The 15,906-nt window shown below is 37.3% G+C and overlaps 1 protein-coding gene and 1 long non-coding RNA gene across 7 annotated transcripts in view; one reads left to right on the top strand and one right to left on the bottom strand.

The window, feature by feature from the left end:
• The window catches only part of CPPED1 (calcineurin like phosphoesterase domain containing 1), a 52,585-nt gene extending 47,645 nt beyond the window's left edge, over positions 1-4,940 (top strand). For all 6 annotated transcript variants that reach the window (XM_083800760.1, XM_083800762.1, XM_083800759.1 and 3 more), the window contains one exon: positions 817-4,940. In XM_083800760.1, the coding sequence (XP_083656886.1) occupies positions 817-1,049 (233 nt within the window). In that variant the 3' untranslated portion in view covers positions 1,050-4,940. The remainder of the gene's footprint in view (positions 1-816) is intronic.
• The window catches only part of LOC310882274, a 36,340-nt gene that overhangs the window by 5,115 nt on the left and 15,319 nt on the right, over positions 1-15,906 (bottom strand). The window lies entirely within an intron of this gene.

Raw genomic sequence — 15,906 nt, 5'->3', positions numbered from 1 at the left:
ACCCTGTACTGGGTAAATGTTAATTCATGTCATTGCCATTCCTGACTCGTGCAGATCATCAACCTTTTCTTTTTTGGGTGCTCTCATCTTTCTTCCCTGTGTTATTATAACTCACAACCTCTTCTGCATATTAGGTTTCTTTCATGTATCTGGATTTATTCCATCTGTTATAAACCCTAAATGTCTTTGAGAATAGATTACAAATTATCTTTTTATCCATGTTTTTTGTCTTGATTTTTTTTTAAGGTCACCAGCCTTGGGTAAATAGGTTTAAATTCTCCTTAGTGAATTTTTTGCATGTTAATTGTCAAATATAGCTACACAGTCCTTAGCTTTCAGCTCATGTTTCAGTAGCATTATTCTTTAGGCAGTTATTCATTACTGATTTTTTTTCTACTTTTAATCTGCTTCCTCTAGAGTGTTCCTTCTTTCTAGCCAAAGGATTAGCAAGATGACAAACACCTTACAGCAAGTGTAAAGAAGGGGGACTCCAGTAACCCTAACAAAGCCAGTGGAGCATAACATCATTCCTTTTACTAATTATTTATTCTTTATTAAAATTACAGTTATTTATTGCTGTTTACTAATTATTTGTTTAAAATGCAAGTTCAGGTAAATGGTTTCCTCTTAACTTTATGCTTTATGAACTATTAAGGACTGAAGGACACCTGCAGTTACCATAGAATGTTCTCTACAACCCCACTAGCAGTGTAAACCTCAGCAGTATCTTTTAGGATAAACACATATATGAACTGCAAATGCTAACTAAATATATGTTCTTTTTCTTTTTTTTTTTCCTTTTCTTTTTTTTAACAGGCATTAAGGCTGTATTTTCTGGACATTACCATAGGAATGCTGGAGGGTCCTACAGAGGCCTGGAAATGGTGGTTACATCAGCAATAGGATGTCAGCTGGGCGAAGATACACATGGGCTTCGAGTAGTTGTTGTGACAGATGAAAAGATTGTTCATAGATACTACAGTTTAGATGAATTGAGCAGCCAAGGCATGGAGAAGGAGCTGCTGGATATGCTTGCTAAGCAAAATTAGGCTGTCAAATCCCTTTTAACTCAAATGGTTGATGTGAGTTTTGTCTGTATTTATTAGACTAATAGAAAGAGTTTTAGAAAGTTTCTACAAGCTGAAGTCACAGATGTACCACGCCCATGAACTGTTCTCAGTTTGTTTCTGTGTTGACATATTTCTCTTTTTGAAAATGAGGCCTCTGAGGAATATGGAATAACAGAACTAATATGCTAACGTATCATTGAAAAGATTTGTCTGTTCTGAGCATTTTTACTTACCTCTTGGATAAGACTTTCTTAATAAATAGAGAGTATAGCCAAGAGTTAGAGTAGTACTTCAATTCAAGTCTATTTTCATTTGATGTTTGAAAAGACACTTTAAAATCAATAAATTTAGTCACTTCAGTTATACTCTGGACAATACAAATGTGACATGTTTTTACTCTGTAGAAATAAATCTCGAAAACTCAGTGAAATCAACAGACTCCCACTGACTTCTAGCAACCTTTGAATCAGATCTTGTTACCCAGAGGTCATGTTTTCACCCATTTCCCATTCTTTCATTTTCTTAGCTCTTCAGAGCCAGCAGCAATGGGAGAGCAAGCACATTCTGTTCGGTGGAGTCACAGCTTTGGGTTTCCCTTATATCCTAGTTTGATATAATGAAAAATCTATAAATGAGGCTAGTATAAATGCCACTGAGATAAACTTAGCATGGAACAATTATTTTCCTTTTGAAATTTAATCACCATTAAATTAGTATATATTATTGCTATAGGTTCAAAGGTTGGAATAGCTGCAGAGAGAGAGAATATTCTGTACAGAATAGTGTCACTTCATTGATTCTAAGACAAGTGGAGAACTTCCATTTCTAAATGCAATTTAAACATGCCTTATTGAAATATTATAGCCATTGAATCTTGAAAACCCTATAAAGTATGTTTTCTTCACTGAAATAAGTCTTACAAAATAAATCATATAGAAAGAAGAGACAATTGTATTCTATATGTGCTGCAATCTAACTAATATTTATAGCAAGTATGTCTGATTACTTTTAAATTAAAAAAAAAGTCTTCATCTAATTAGCACATACCTCAATTTTTAAATATTTAGTTGAACACATCATATAATCTATGCCACAGGTGATCTAGAAATACAGATATAGCACAACTTTACCACCTGAAGATGGAGGGACACAAGCAATACTGGCTAAAAATGCAATGCACTCGATCCATTTTATGTGTACTTGCATACAACATCATGCCCTAGAACATACAGGTACTTAAATACAGTGCAGGAAGTGAAATACTGTGCTGAAGAGTCAGTTTTTTGATATTTTTGTCACAAGTTTACTTGTGAGGCTCATTAAAGCTTCATCTGTGGGGCTCATGAGATTGTGAAAACCCACGGCTGTGATGTTTTGGCCAGTTGTACCAGTGAAACAGCTCTACCTGCAGATGGACAGGACCAAATGTGGGCTACTGTCCCACAATAATAACCTGAGCATAGGTAATGTTCAGTTTAAAAAGGAAGAAAATGATTCTGCTTTTATTGTCTGGCTGCTTTTGTTTAGCTGAATGTTTTCACAGACTCATTTTCAAGGGAACAGCTGGGAAATGAGAATGAAAATCTCAGGGTAGATTGCTTTGAAATGGGTAGGTACCCAAGCACCTGAATGGCAGTTTTGCTAGGAGTTAAACACCCATTAGTTCAGATACTTACTCTAAAAATCTGGGTACTTACATATCTTTGAAGCCACTGACTACTGGTAAAATTTGGTCTTATATAGGTGGGAGCTATTTAGTAATCACAGATCATTAAAGGCTTCACGAATGAGATGATGCTGGTTTATGTTTGGCAGGGGGAGAATAGTCTTGCTATAACTTAAATATTTTAAGTATGTCGGGTTACATCTTAAGGCTGAAGTTCAGCAGAGGGACCTGAGACAATCTGAGCATGGAATATGCTCGCTGCTCTGGCACAATATTGTAAAGCTGAACGGCGGAAGTGTTTAAGCAGTTTTTTCATATGCCTGTTTATTAAAGGATATAATTTTAACTGAATATATGAAGCCTGGGAGATAGAAGCATAACTTCAGGAGAAAGTCTTTCAACAAATATGAAAATGTTAATAGTAGTGGTATTACAGAGCTCTGTAATTTTATTTTCAGAATTACAGTGTACTAATGTGCAATGCAAATGTTTGTGTAAGCATAATTTTAACTCATAGCTGTAAATTTTTTTCACTTGTGTCATTTCACGGTAAGAAATACTGTGCATTCTGTCATGAAAATATTACTCAAGTACAAATGTGAAGTTCAATTTTAAAAAGTGGCTTTATATCTCAAATATTTTATTTAGTTATTTCTAAGAATGTGTTCTTATATTCATGTGTAAAAATATTAGCAGCTTTGTCTTTAGTTTGTAGTTTTGTAAGATAGAAAAGTTAGGCTGCTGATTTTTTATTAAATGCATTCGCTTTGCATGTAGGATTTTGGGCGCTAACACGTGTTGTGTAACTGCACCTTCCACTGCATTCTGCTAGTACCACTTAACCTTTAACCTAATATATATGGAGAGTAATATTTGTGGAAGGCAAGAAGATTGATCAGTGCCTTTATCCTCACAATTTAGTGGGCATGTTGTAGAATCGTGGCTCTTCATGCTCAGATTCACCCATGAGTAGGGTTGAAATCAGACATCTGTGTTCCCAGTTGTCAGTGAGCTGGTAACGCCAGCATTGTTCCACCTCTACTGCTACATGTAGATTTGCAGAAAGCCTTCTGGACTGAAATTCCACCTTCTCTGCCCTTCAGATCTCCCTCTAGACATCTGCTACCGCAAGCCAGCTCTTGTACAGGTTTGCTTGAAAACAACAGTGCTGGTATGAGCCATCTCAGCTTCTTCCAACTTTGACAATCTTCTATTAATCAAATAATGGGGATTTTTCTGTCAAATTGTAATAAAAGAGTAGCACTGCTGCCTCCATTGCTTTTCCCTGCTGGTGCAGCTGCCAAGCTTCAGTTGCTCGTACACCCGGGGGACGTTTTTCAGTTACTTAGCTCAGAAGGTGGTAGACACACAAGCAAACAGGAACCAACCGTGGGCTAGAGGAGGCCAGCCGGGTACCCCAGCCACCCCTCCTGCCTACCCCTGCCTGCAGGGGGCTCGGCTGTGAAAACTCATTCACAAAATGTAAAAGTTGCAGTAGAGTGTAAGTAAAACCTATATCATATGTCACTAGCTGCTATGAGTTTTGTTTTAATACAAGGTTTTTATCAGTATTTTACTGTATAATTACTAGAAAAGATGAGTGACTGGGGTGCAGCTGTGGCACACATTTTTGTCATACCTCTTGTGAGGCCAGGTAAACGTTATATAATTTACTTTCTATTATTTTCTCCTGAATTAGCTGGTAAAGTAGGAAAAAAAAAACCAGGTATTTTCTTAAAGACTTCATGATCAACATGATTAATGTCACAGGAAGAAGAAAAACAGTCTCAAAGTTTTAGATTTGAAACATAGAAGACATTCATTTTTGTTCTTGCCTCATGGGTTTTCAAAAGGGAGAAAATTAAAGTGTCAGGAACAAGTTGTGTGCATAACCATCACTTCGTAGCCTGGCTGACAGTCTGGTGAACACACCACTCACTGGAGTGATGGAATGGCCTCAGCAGTATTTTGACCTTTTCTAGCCCGTTCCTCAGTTCAGTGAATTAAGAATTCCTTGCACTAGCCCAAAATAGGATGGGGTGTCCAGCATCTCATTAGCTGTTCATTTTGCCACTGCCTTTGTTTCTCAAGCAGAGTCCCACCTGGCGCACATAAACACATAAACACTGGCGCACATAAACATCTCAGCATCCTAAAACCTAAGGTATGTGTAAAAGAAATAAAATTATTTCCCTTGCAGCACACATTGTTTTAAAGTATTTCTTTCTTTGAATAAGAACTCAGAACTTCCACATGGTTTTAGTTCATATGAAGTGGATGTCAGCATGGATAACTAAGATGAAAACACAACCTCATATTTATTATACTATACAATTGTGGGAAGGATTTTTAACCATGGTGTGTTGTTGAACATTACCATGTGAAGCAAACAGTTAAAAAATAAGAATGTACTTTTTTACCAGCATAAATGGCAAATTATGTTGGATTGCTTTCCTTAGCATGGTCAGCTAACTTGGAATTAATTCTGATGCCTTAACTAATTAGAAATGGCAGAGGTCCTTGTGGTCAGAGTGTCTCAGCTTGTTTATGGAGAGAAAAATAATTCATATTGTGTTAAATTATAAAACAATCCACCCATGGAGACACTAATTATCATTTAAGAAAACATCTTTTGATGTTGAGGATGTTATTTTTGTATCTCCAGCAGGGCTGATAATTGTAACTCTCTGTCGGCATATGACTGCCTTTAAAGTACAGTGTCACTAAAAGTTCAAACTGCTGGTGAACGAAAGAGCAAGTGAGCCCTCTTTCATTGCTGTGCACGCAGGGGGTTGGGCAGAGAAAAAAAAAAAAAAAATCGGGTGACCACAATTCATCCTAGTTTCTTGGAGACGGCTAAAAGGCTGAGATAACCGCTTATGGCTCATTAAATGTGGAAAATTCATATTAGAACACCAGAGCAACCCGAGAAAATAACCAAATACTATATAATGAAATACAAACTGAGACGGAGACCTGTGAGCAGGAGGCAAGTTACAAAAAATGTGTCTTTGAGATCAGTCTTGCTTTGTCGGTTTCAATGTCTGCAACAAACTTAAGAACATGCTTCTTCCAGATCTTTCAAGAAGGTTATTAAGCCTTGACTCTATTTGCATACTGCTTGCCTTTAGTTCATTTGGTTCCAGTATCTAATCTTGCAAGTTGCAAGAGAGGCAATATTTTGATGGGATTATAGTATTCAACTTCTGGAGACTGCAGACAGAAAATAAATGCTTGATGTCTCATTAAAAATTAATGACATCTTATGTCAGGAGGGGCAGTGACAGAAGTGAAGCCTCCTCTACTATCTGCTTGCAGTCTGAACGTCCTGTGTTCACTGTGTCTCTGCCTCAATGACTGCTCTCTTACCTCCACACAGAAACTTTTCTAGTCTCTGTTTTTCCAAACATTATCCCAAGTAGCTGTTGTTGTTCTGCTCTGAGACCAAATAATGAGAGATGTATCTAACATAAGCAAACATACAAAGCATTAAAAAGTAAGCATTTCTCTGCTTAAAAATTCACACTTCTTCCACCTATGTATGTCATTGTACAAGCCATTCAAGGCTAACACGTTGTTGTTTCAGCAAATGTTAATGCTGTGAATAAGCTTCTTTTCTTAATGCTCTCATTAAGTCTTCTTTGCAACTACCATTTGAGCACAGTGATACCCTCCAAAGCAAGAGAAACATTTACACATTAGTTGTCAGAAAACTTGCCTGCCAAATAAACCCTGACATCATCTGTTTCTGATAAACATTCTTACTATGTAGCAATACCAAGTTTAGCGCAGAAAATTGTAAAGAGGAAATTTCCACTTCAATACTATTTTATAGTTACTAGGACCCTCCATCTCTTCCTCCTCTATCCTGACATATGAGATGTCCCATCATTGGCAGGTATGGGGATGCAAAGCCAGGGAAGTGTGGGGTTTAGGCTGCCAGCATGCCAGGCTCGGTTGCCATGAACCGCTGCCAAAATCACATCCTGCAGAAGAGCAGATTCCTTAGGCAAAGATAAGACATTATTAAGAAAAAAAAAAAAGGTACAAGAAAACAAGTACAAGGCTCAGGATGTCAATCTGTTGCTACAGTTTTCTTCACCCAGAAGGCTACGGGAGTGGCAGCTTCCACATCCTCCATGCTCACACTTCTTCCAGTGGGACGTTGAAAGGCCAGCAGGTGCTGTCAGCTTCATGCAACTGGCAGCAGTTACAACAAGCAGGGCTTGAACAATGAAAGACTTGCAGACATTTTTAGAGCAATGTCTCATTAGTAGTTTGCGCCCATTCTAACCCTATCCTCCCTAACGTATAGTTTTATTAATTGTTACTGAGTCACATAAAAATTAGGAAAGTCAAAGCTGATAAATGAAACCACAGTGCTCTTGGATGCATTTTCATTGGAAGATGCTCTGTAAAAAAAACTGGAAAAATAAAACATATGATAGAGAAAAAGCATTAGACCAGAATACTAAGTAAGTCTCCTGTCTAAATGAAATCTAGCTCCAGTGCAGCAGATTCAGAAGGAAAGAAAAAATACAGAACTAAGACAGAGACAAACCAAAAGATTTTCAAGCAACAAGAAAAACATGCCAGCACTTCTTTTAAGAAGAAAGCAAAAAAGATAAAAAGAAAAAAAAACTCAGAGAGCCATTAATTTTTTTTAATTGACATTTTCATTTGTTTCTCTAGAAGTAATTTCCTTCATTAGCACTTTGTCAAATGCAAGTAGTTTAGTACATTTCTACTAATAACCAGCTTTTTTTCCTCTAGGAGACCCATTAAAGCCTCATCCTATTTAAAATTATAGTGTTGTTATGTCACTTTTGGGTAGCCAGCAATTGAAACATTCATCTTCTAAGTAGATGCCTATCTTTCCTGAACATTGTTTAGAAAGATATAGCATTGTTAAAAAATACAATGGGGCCTTTTAAATTAATTAGCAATGGGATTATCTGTGTATATTCAGACCTTTCTCTCCCATTTCCATATACAAAAGGCACAGAAATGTAGCAAGGTATCTCATACTGCTCTAATGAACTGAGATCACTAGTCCTACATGTGAAACTTCCTTGCCCAGAAACTTTCTGAATAACGTGTCAACAGCACACCAGGGAGGAAACCAATGACTTGTATTTGGATATCCATGAGAAAAAGATAGTATTACCACACAAGAACATGGTTCTTCTAGCACACTACAAGCACCGAAGCCAAAAGGGTGATGACAGGGCACAGTGCATAAAGACCATCTTCTAGCTTTTTAACAAAGCCTGAGCTTAACTCAGTCTTACTATTCTATTAATTTCAAGTCGTGGGCTGGCATAACATATAAGATAGATCACCCCCACTTTTCTTTAGATGTGTAAAAATTGGTGTCCCAGTCTTGTCAACCAGATTCCTTCTTATATATGGAGATCCATAACTCCAGGAGGTAACTGATCCTAGCCTGCAAACTAGCTGTGCAAACTAGGTGGACTGAATTGCCCCTGAGGGTGCTTCAGCTGACAACTGCGATAATGTTGGTGAGTCACATGCACAAGATTCCTACCCTTCATTTAAGACTTCATTTAAGATAACCCTGGAGTAGACAATGATTACCCCTATCCACACCTAGCTCCTACTCCACAAAGCTGGAAGGCCGAGGTGTGGCCTAGAAGCCTTGGGTGTTGGAACAGCTCGCTCCTGAGTTTTCTGATTCACCAAAACCCTTTTTTGCAAGAAGACTGCCTTGTAGGTAGGGCACAGCTGTGCTCTGGGTGTACGAGACAACATTTAATAATCCAAACCAAACCACTGGTTGCATGCAGATTTTATAGCTTATGGTTTATGAAAGCTTGCGGGACTTTTTTTTTTAAATCTGTATTTTTTTACTTATGCAACTGCGAACTTCCATTGGAGTTCAAACCTTTGATACTTTATGTGACCACAATATTTAGTTTAATTTCTTCCTTGGGCCATTGCTCCCGATACTATCCATAGGTTGTAGTATCATTCTCACTACCTGCTACCCTTCAGGGAACATCTACTTTGGGTAATGCAACAAATAAATTCATTTTAAAAAGAAACAACATACCAGAAATTGAAAAAATAAAACAAAGACAAAATTCATATTTACTATGAATTATAATCTCTCTAAGCAGTGAGGCTGTTTAAGTTGTTTAGATGATTTGCAGTGGCAAAACAACTCGTTACTCGTGGAAATCTTACACTGTTCAAAATAACAGGGTTTAGGGGGGGGTCAGGCTTGTTTGCACCCAACACCCCCATGCTATCCTGGTTCTACCAAATGCAAAGGAATGCCCTAGATTTGAGCTTCTAGACCAGCTATGCTCACCCAAAGAGGGCGAGGCATCCTTAGCCAGCAGGACTTCTACTGTTAATAGAAATTCACCTCAAAAATTGACTAATAAAGACATGCTAGATGTGTATTTCACTTTAAAAAATATTGCTTAACATTCTTTTTCACATTCTTTTCACATCTAATATATTCACATTGTGAAACAACAAAATTATTCTTAGCCATTCAGCACTGCTCTATAGTGACAGAAAATGTTGTTATGTGCAAATAGGACTATTAAAGCCAACAAATAACTTCCAAAACTGGCTATACTTAACATGATAATCTAATAAGCATCTGAACACTTATTATTGAGGCTAGTATCTTTCATATATTTGGAGTCTAAACAATTTCAGCTCTTCAACTATTACTACTTGGCTTGGGATGTCTTTGGGAGAAAAACACTTCCTCCCGCATATGCACAAATGCATCTTTCCCCATATCATGAGCTATGTGGAGACTTTGTAACAACTCTGTCCTTAAGAAGCATGCAATAGGGGTAGCACACACACACACACGAAATTTATAGTGCCATGCATTAAACCCATTCCGGGTAGCAAATCCATACACTGATTAAAGGACGATAAGGCTTCAGATTTCTCACTTAAGCATGCTCTCTGATCCAGGTCCATCAAGAAGCCCTTGCAGCTCTCAAATTCCACTGAAGCACAGTTCACCCAGGTTACCCAACCTCTTCTGTGCTCCACTAGACTAGCAATCAAATCACACGCACCCTCCGCACTGAGTGACTAGAGGCAGACTACAGCTGCTGGATCTGCTCCAGTCTCCTCTACTTTTTCTAAGCAGGAGAAAGTAGTCACCATTCCCACCGGGTCTCACCCAGGCCCTCCCTCACAGCAGCAGCAGGATAGAAGCTGATACAAACATCATACTCATAGTCTTTCAAATTTCTGACTGTTTTCTATACCACAATCTCTGACCTTCTTCAAACCTTTCCACACCCGTGGGCTTATCTCATAGTTAAGCATTAAATCTAAGCTGGGATGTGTGAGACTGAGTGCAGCAAGGCTAGGGCAGGAGTCAAGGGGCTGGGGCCTGAGCTTTCACCTCATGATGTCACCGTCCTTCCAGCAAGGTGCAAACTGGAAGGCTGGCAAAGAGCATATGGGCATGGCAAGCAGATTATTTGCACTATTTGCACTATTACTTTGCACTATTAACAGCTACTTAAGTACTGGTTAATATAGCATGCAGGTAGGTTCCCCTATTGCCCTGACATTCGCTGGGCTCAACCCAGGGCAGAGTACCTCCTCACAGCTCCACACATCCCATTACACCCTTTTAAGTGTGCCTCACGGGGATCTGAGGCATTTCTGCTTTGACTCACAAGGTAACAGCTATGATTTTTCACAAAACTTTACCCAGCCTATTTAATTGCCGGAGCAATTCAAGGTTTAGCTGGAGAGAAATGTAGCACATGAGCTTTGTAGGCTGGTGCTCTCATTCTCCCTCCCATTACTTCTTTTTTAACTAAAAAGCATGTTTAGGAATATGTTGACTATAAAAGAGTGTAAGATTAATCACTCTACTTTATTTCATTTTACTATGGTCCCATACAGGAGATGAAGTGTTCATTACCAAAAATAAATTTCAACAACTGGGATTGCTGTACTTATTGAGTGCATTTCAGCACGGTTTGTTCAGACTGCAGATTTCTGCATTCTTCTTCAAGGAGTTTTACAATACAATATCATCAAAAACAGCAGTAAGGAATAGGAGCTATCCTTCATGAAAAGGATGATCTTTATGAGTACACTGCCTCAATGCAGCAATGATTAGTTTCAATCACTTTTTCAAGAAAGTGAGGTAAAAGAGAATGAGAGAAAAAACGGAGAACGCTGCCTGCTACTGTGACCCAATTTGAGAGCTGAAGTATATCAGTTATTATTTAGAGAACAGCAGCCCTTTTCACTGGGTAGCAATTTAACCCAGACAATAAATGCATATTCAAAATTCAACTGATTTAAAACTATACATGTTACCAATCTACCCAATCAAGGGATTTTTATTATGCTTTTCATTTGGTACACTGTCACAATAGGATAACTGAGAAGAACATTTTCCTAAAGTCTATTTCTTAGCCCTGTTTTTAATATAATTTTTTTTTGCAGTGGATAAATACAGGAGGCAGTATTTTCAATGTGGGTCATTCAAAATTAAATCTAAATTTTACAGCCTGCATTTTTTTTATAGATTAGTTTGCACTAAAATCAGACCTCAAGAGAGACTAATAATTTGACATCAATAAAAAAAACATGGATACATATCAAAGGGAAGAATCTAAACACATCAAAAAAGTGATGGGATTGCAACAAAATTCATCTCACAATAAGCTTTATATTAAAGGACTTTTACAAAACTATTTGTTTCACTGATGTTCTTACCTGTGCATTAGGCTACATAGAAATTGCCTATTTTTTTTTTTTGAAAAGCAGCTCATAGCATTAGATTATTTCTAAGCTCGCTATTATCAATACAGATATCTAATGCTTCCTCTTCTCCTCCTAAGAAATAGTGCAATCCTAATTTATTTCTCATTAAAGATGCATTGTACCACTAATCAGCTAAAGGTATTTTACTTGAAGCTTCTGAAACTTATTTTTGTCTTCAATGTTTTAATTGCTTAGCTTTGCCTTGCCCTTGGGTTCCTAGAAATTAAATATAAACACACGACTTCCTGTGGAATTAAAAAATAACCCATGAAATTTCCGTACACTTAAACATTATAGCAATGCAAATTTAGGCATTTACATATATTGCTACTGTTTCCAGTCTTCTCCCTCGTCTCCTCTCCCCACCTCTTTTTTTTTTTTTTTTAAAGCAGCAAAGTAAATAATTCTTCCCCTTATTGACCTCATATATTAATTATAACTGCTGTGTTTTGGGATATTTAGCTATTTCCTGGCCTTTGAGTATGCCTCAATTTCCCCCTGTCCTCCTGTAATACACACTGGGAAGAATACCCAGTTGCAACAGCCATAAGGGCAACGGATTTGCCTGGCTAGAGCAGTCTGGATAATCAAGGTCTCAGGACCTCAGGGAAACAGGTATCTGCTCTAATACATAGATATGGTCTAAGTTAATTGCAAAGAAGGACATTAAATTATTCAAGGTCATTTTTATCCACCTTCCATACAGGGTAAAATCTTACCGTTATTTTACGTTTTGCAAAAATAGGAAGGACATTGTTATAGAATTAAATTATGCAACTCCTATACTGAGATATTCAAAGACATCCTACTCCCCAATGAACTTGCCACTATTCAGAAGCTTCAGTTGTTACTGCAGGCTTTCCCACAACGTTAGAAGGCAAAAGCCACTTCACTTTGGGCCAGTGACTGCAGTCAAGGTCTTAGAAATTTCACAGTTACACAAAAGACCTGCTGATTAGCATTCCCAGTTTTAATTAAATCTGGTGTAGATTCACTCCCCTTGGGGACTGAAACATAGTGGAGATATTGTTCAGGAACTAGAACAAAGCCTGACAGAGCCTTAGCAGAAAAATTGCAGTTGGCAGGAAACCACAGAGTATTGTCAAGACAGAGATCTGAGAGGGATGCAGACTCCAGATCTACAACCAAATGTCAGTTAACCACAGCCAGAGTCTAGAAGACAGAGGTTGAGCTCACTCTTCTAAGTAAACATGCTAGCCAATACTGGAATTATTTGGCTCCTTTAGCTGGAGCAACTGATTATTCAAGCCAGGTATTTCTTTGATGGAAAACTGTCTTTTTACAACACAAAGATCCCTTTTTCTCCTGGGGAGTTAATTTTATGCATTACTACAAATGACTTCTCCCACTCTCCACAGGTTCTCTTCACTTCCTGCGTCAAACACAAGCAAAACCAGCATTTGAAGCACACATTCAGTGCAAGCCTCCATGTATCAGGTGCAGTGTAGACTCTACCTGATCTTCCCACACAGCTCACCAGTGGCTTCTTCAACTACCACTATACAAAGGATATTTAATTATTCCTCCCATTAACCCTGAATAAATGACATCTTAAGTAAGGTCTGGTAATGAGACAGAGATCAAACTGATGTTTGATGGCAGCACTCAAAATTTTTCAGCGTAATATTAAAAATGACATGTTCACTCACAGTAGTAGTGTCAGTATGCATTTGTGATGTGCTTCCAACACCATGGACTAATCATTGAATATTACTGCTTATTATTTACAAGGAATTATTTAGTAAATAAGAGTATCACATTTCATTTTAATGAATCTTTAATTTAATGTATTTTAGGAGAATTAAATCTCTTCTTACCATGAGACATTGCGAAGGTATCTAGGACAGTATCTCAGTGAGGAAAAAGACAGTCCTGAAAGACTCATTGAGTATATAAACTCCTTAATGTAACAATTAATGATAAGGTCTATTCCTCACCTTTTCAACTTACAGCACTAAAGACTGAGAGTGAAGATGATAATTTTCTTTTAGAGTTCTTTATATACATTTAATAAGCAGAAGATGAATTGCTGCAATTTACTTTGATCTCTTGTAACTGTTTCTGGGGTGTCTCAATACACTGTTTTATACCTTTCTTCTCAGATGTTTCTCTCTTTTTCCTTTCTATATCAGTGCTAATAGCAAGCTATAAAAATATGCCATTGCGAGAAGTTTCTATATTATTAATACAGCAAGGCATGTATTTGTAGAAATTACTGTATACATGTAGGAAAACTAATTGCAAATGCTATTAGTAAAGAAATTCTGAACTTAAGGCCTTTTTAGAAAAATATTTTGACTTCATTGATATTAAGTTACTAATTATTAATTTAAGATTAATTGATTAACAATAAAGATTACATCTTTATTATTCTGCACTGACGAGTCAGCCTTCTGTGGCCTTATACATGTAGGAAGTACATTCCTTTCTCTGTAGGAAAATATTGGAGCAGCCTGATACTTTACAAGGCCACTGGAAAGAGTTCACCTTAATAAATCATACTCATTTGTTTTCTTTAAAAAATGCAGATCAGTGTTTGCCAGGTAGTGGTGGGGCACTTCAGTTTAAAGTCTCTCAGCAAAAATAGTCAAGGTGAAAGAGAAAAATACACTTGAAATCTGCATTTTTATAACACAATAAAAAGCTAGAAAATATAGAGTGCATCCATCAGTATCATTTATTTCTCAGCTGGGGAACTCAGACAACCTTTTCCTTAATGTTTATGCTCATCTTTGACTCATTTCTTTAATGCTACCAGAAAACTAAATTACGGCCAGTGTTCCCACTGTTGGAACTTAAAAGTGCCTCCAACTGTGCATAGGATTTCTTACAGGATGACACATTGAAGCATTGCAGAGGGAACAGGATATACTGAGTTTCCAGGAGGTTCTCACTTTGTGAATTCAGACACAGATGGTGTCAACTTAGAATCAGTAAAATTATTTTAAATTAGTGCCTTTGTCCAGAACCAGCCTGAGGAACTGTCCAGCCAGCTCTCCACGTTCAGAGGCTTAATAAGGGAGAAAGAAAAAGAAAGGATAGACTGGACATTTTTTTTCAGACTGAACTTTCCTTGAAAACTGGTACCATGACAGCAAATAATGTATTACTGAGTATTCAAGCGCATTGCACCTTTTTATTACCTCAGCCCGGAGTAGCTAATATTGCAGTGATGAGTGCTGAACAAGGCATGTGACTAATGCATTTTAATGCACTTAGAAGTCTTGATAAAAATAACCATTTATCAAAGAAAGTTTTTTAGTAAAAAAATTATGAGTTTGAATAGTCTCACAGCCTTTACAAAGCAGAACCAAGTTTCACTCAAATTAAGACTTTAAAAGCCTTCAGAAACACTATTCAAAAACATTTTGATGTGCTGGAATTGTTAGCCACTTTCTAAGTGACATCAAAGGAGGAGGAAATTAAAATCTTAGTAATCCTCCAAAATATCCTAATTTGATTACTTGACCTGGTATCAAACTGTATGGAAGGGTTGTATTCAGAAATGTCAGCTTGTCATCATCTCTGCTCCTGGACATTAAATTTCCCTAAGCACAGTGTAAAAGAAGCAAAGATACTACTAAAATTTAATACCTAATATATAGTAGCAACCAAAATACACGGAAGTGATTTTATTTCCTGACCTTAGCTGTAAATTAGGACATCACTGCTTTTAACTAAAGCTTATCAAATGCTATGTGAAAATTTTATTGAATACATTTTGTAATATGTCTAGAAAAATCTAGCACACAGTTCAAATCCTTCAAAGTTCTGGTGTGTTCTTTATTAAGGGCCACTGAAAACAGAAACTACACAAGCTTATATACAAAGGGGTATATTTTAAAGTTGGATTTGATTACAAAGGGTCTTTGAATGCTGAAGAAGTCTGGAAGCTTCTAGTTAGCTGTCAATGAACCTATAACATGTCATATTCAGTAAATGCATTATTAGAACTCCCCCTCACCTTTATGTGTAAATTGCACTGGATATTAACAAAGAAACTCCCAGGCAGGCGCGCTTCAGATTGATAGTTACTCTCTTCATATCCTTTTCACTTCATTCTCAACAGCATGTTTTTCACTTTCTGCTGGATGGTACTGTTTAAGGGAAAGCTACAGCAAGAAAGCAAAATACTGCTGTGAGGTACCGAATACACAACAGATTACTTTGCTCAAACTAAAGCAGATGTTCAGTTTGGTTCACAGACTTACAATACCTATTCTGAAAGAAAAAGAAGTCCCTACCCTTCAAGAGTGATCCAGAGCTGAAGTCAATTGATAAAGCATGTTGATCATCTGGTAGGATTCAGTGTGAACTTATCTCTGATCTCAACCACTGCCACACAACACAGAGCACTCT

This window comes from Anser anser, assembly GCF_964211835.1.
Source record: "Anser anser genome assembly, chromosome: 15".
Classification (NCBI taxonomy): domain Eukaryota; kingdom Metazoa; phylum Chordata; class Aves; order Anseriformes; family Anatidae; genus Anser; species Anser anser.
The sequence above is the reverse complement of the archived record's forward strand: the minus strand, read 5'-3'. Positions and strand labels throughout refer to the sequence as shown.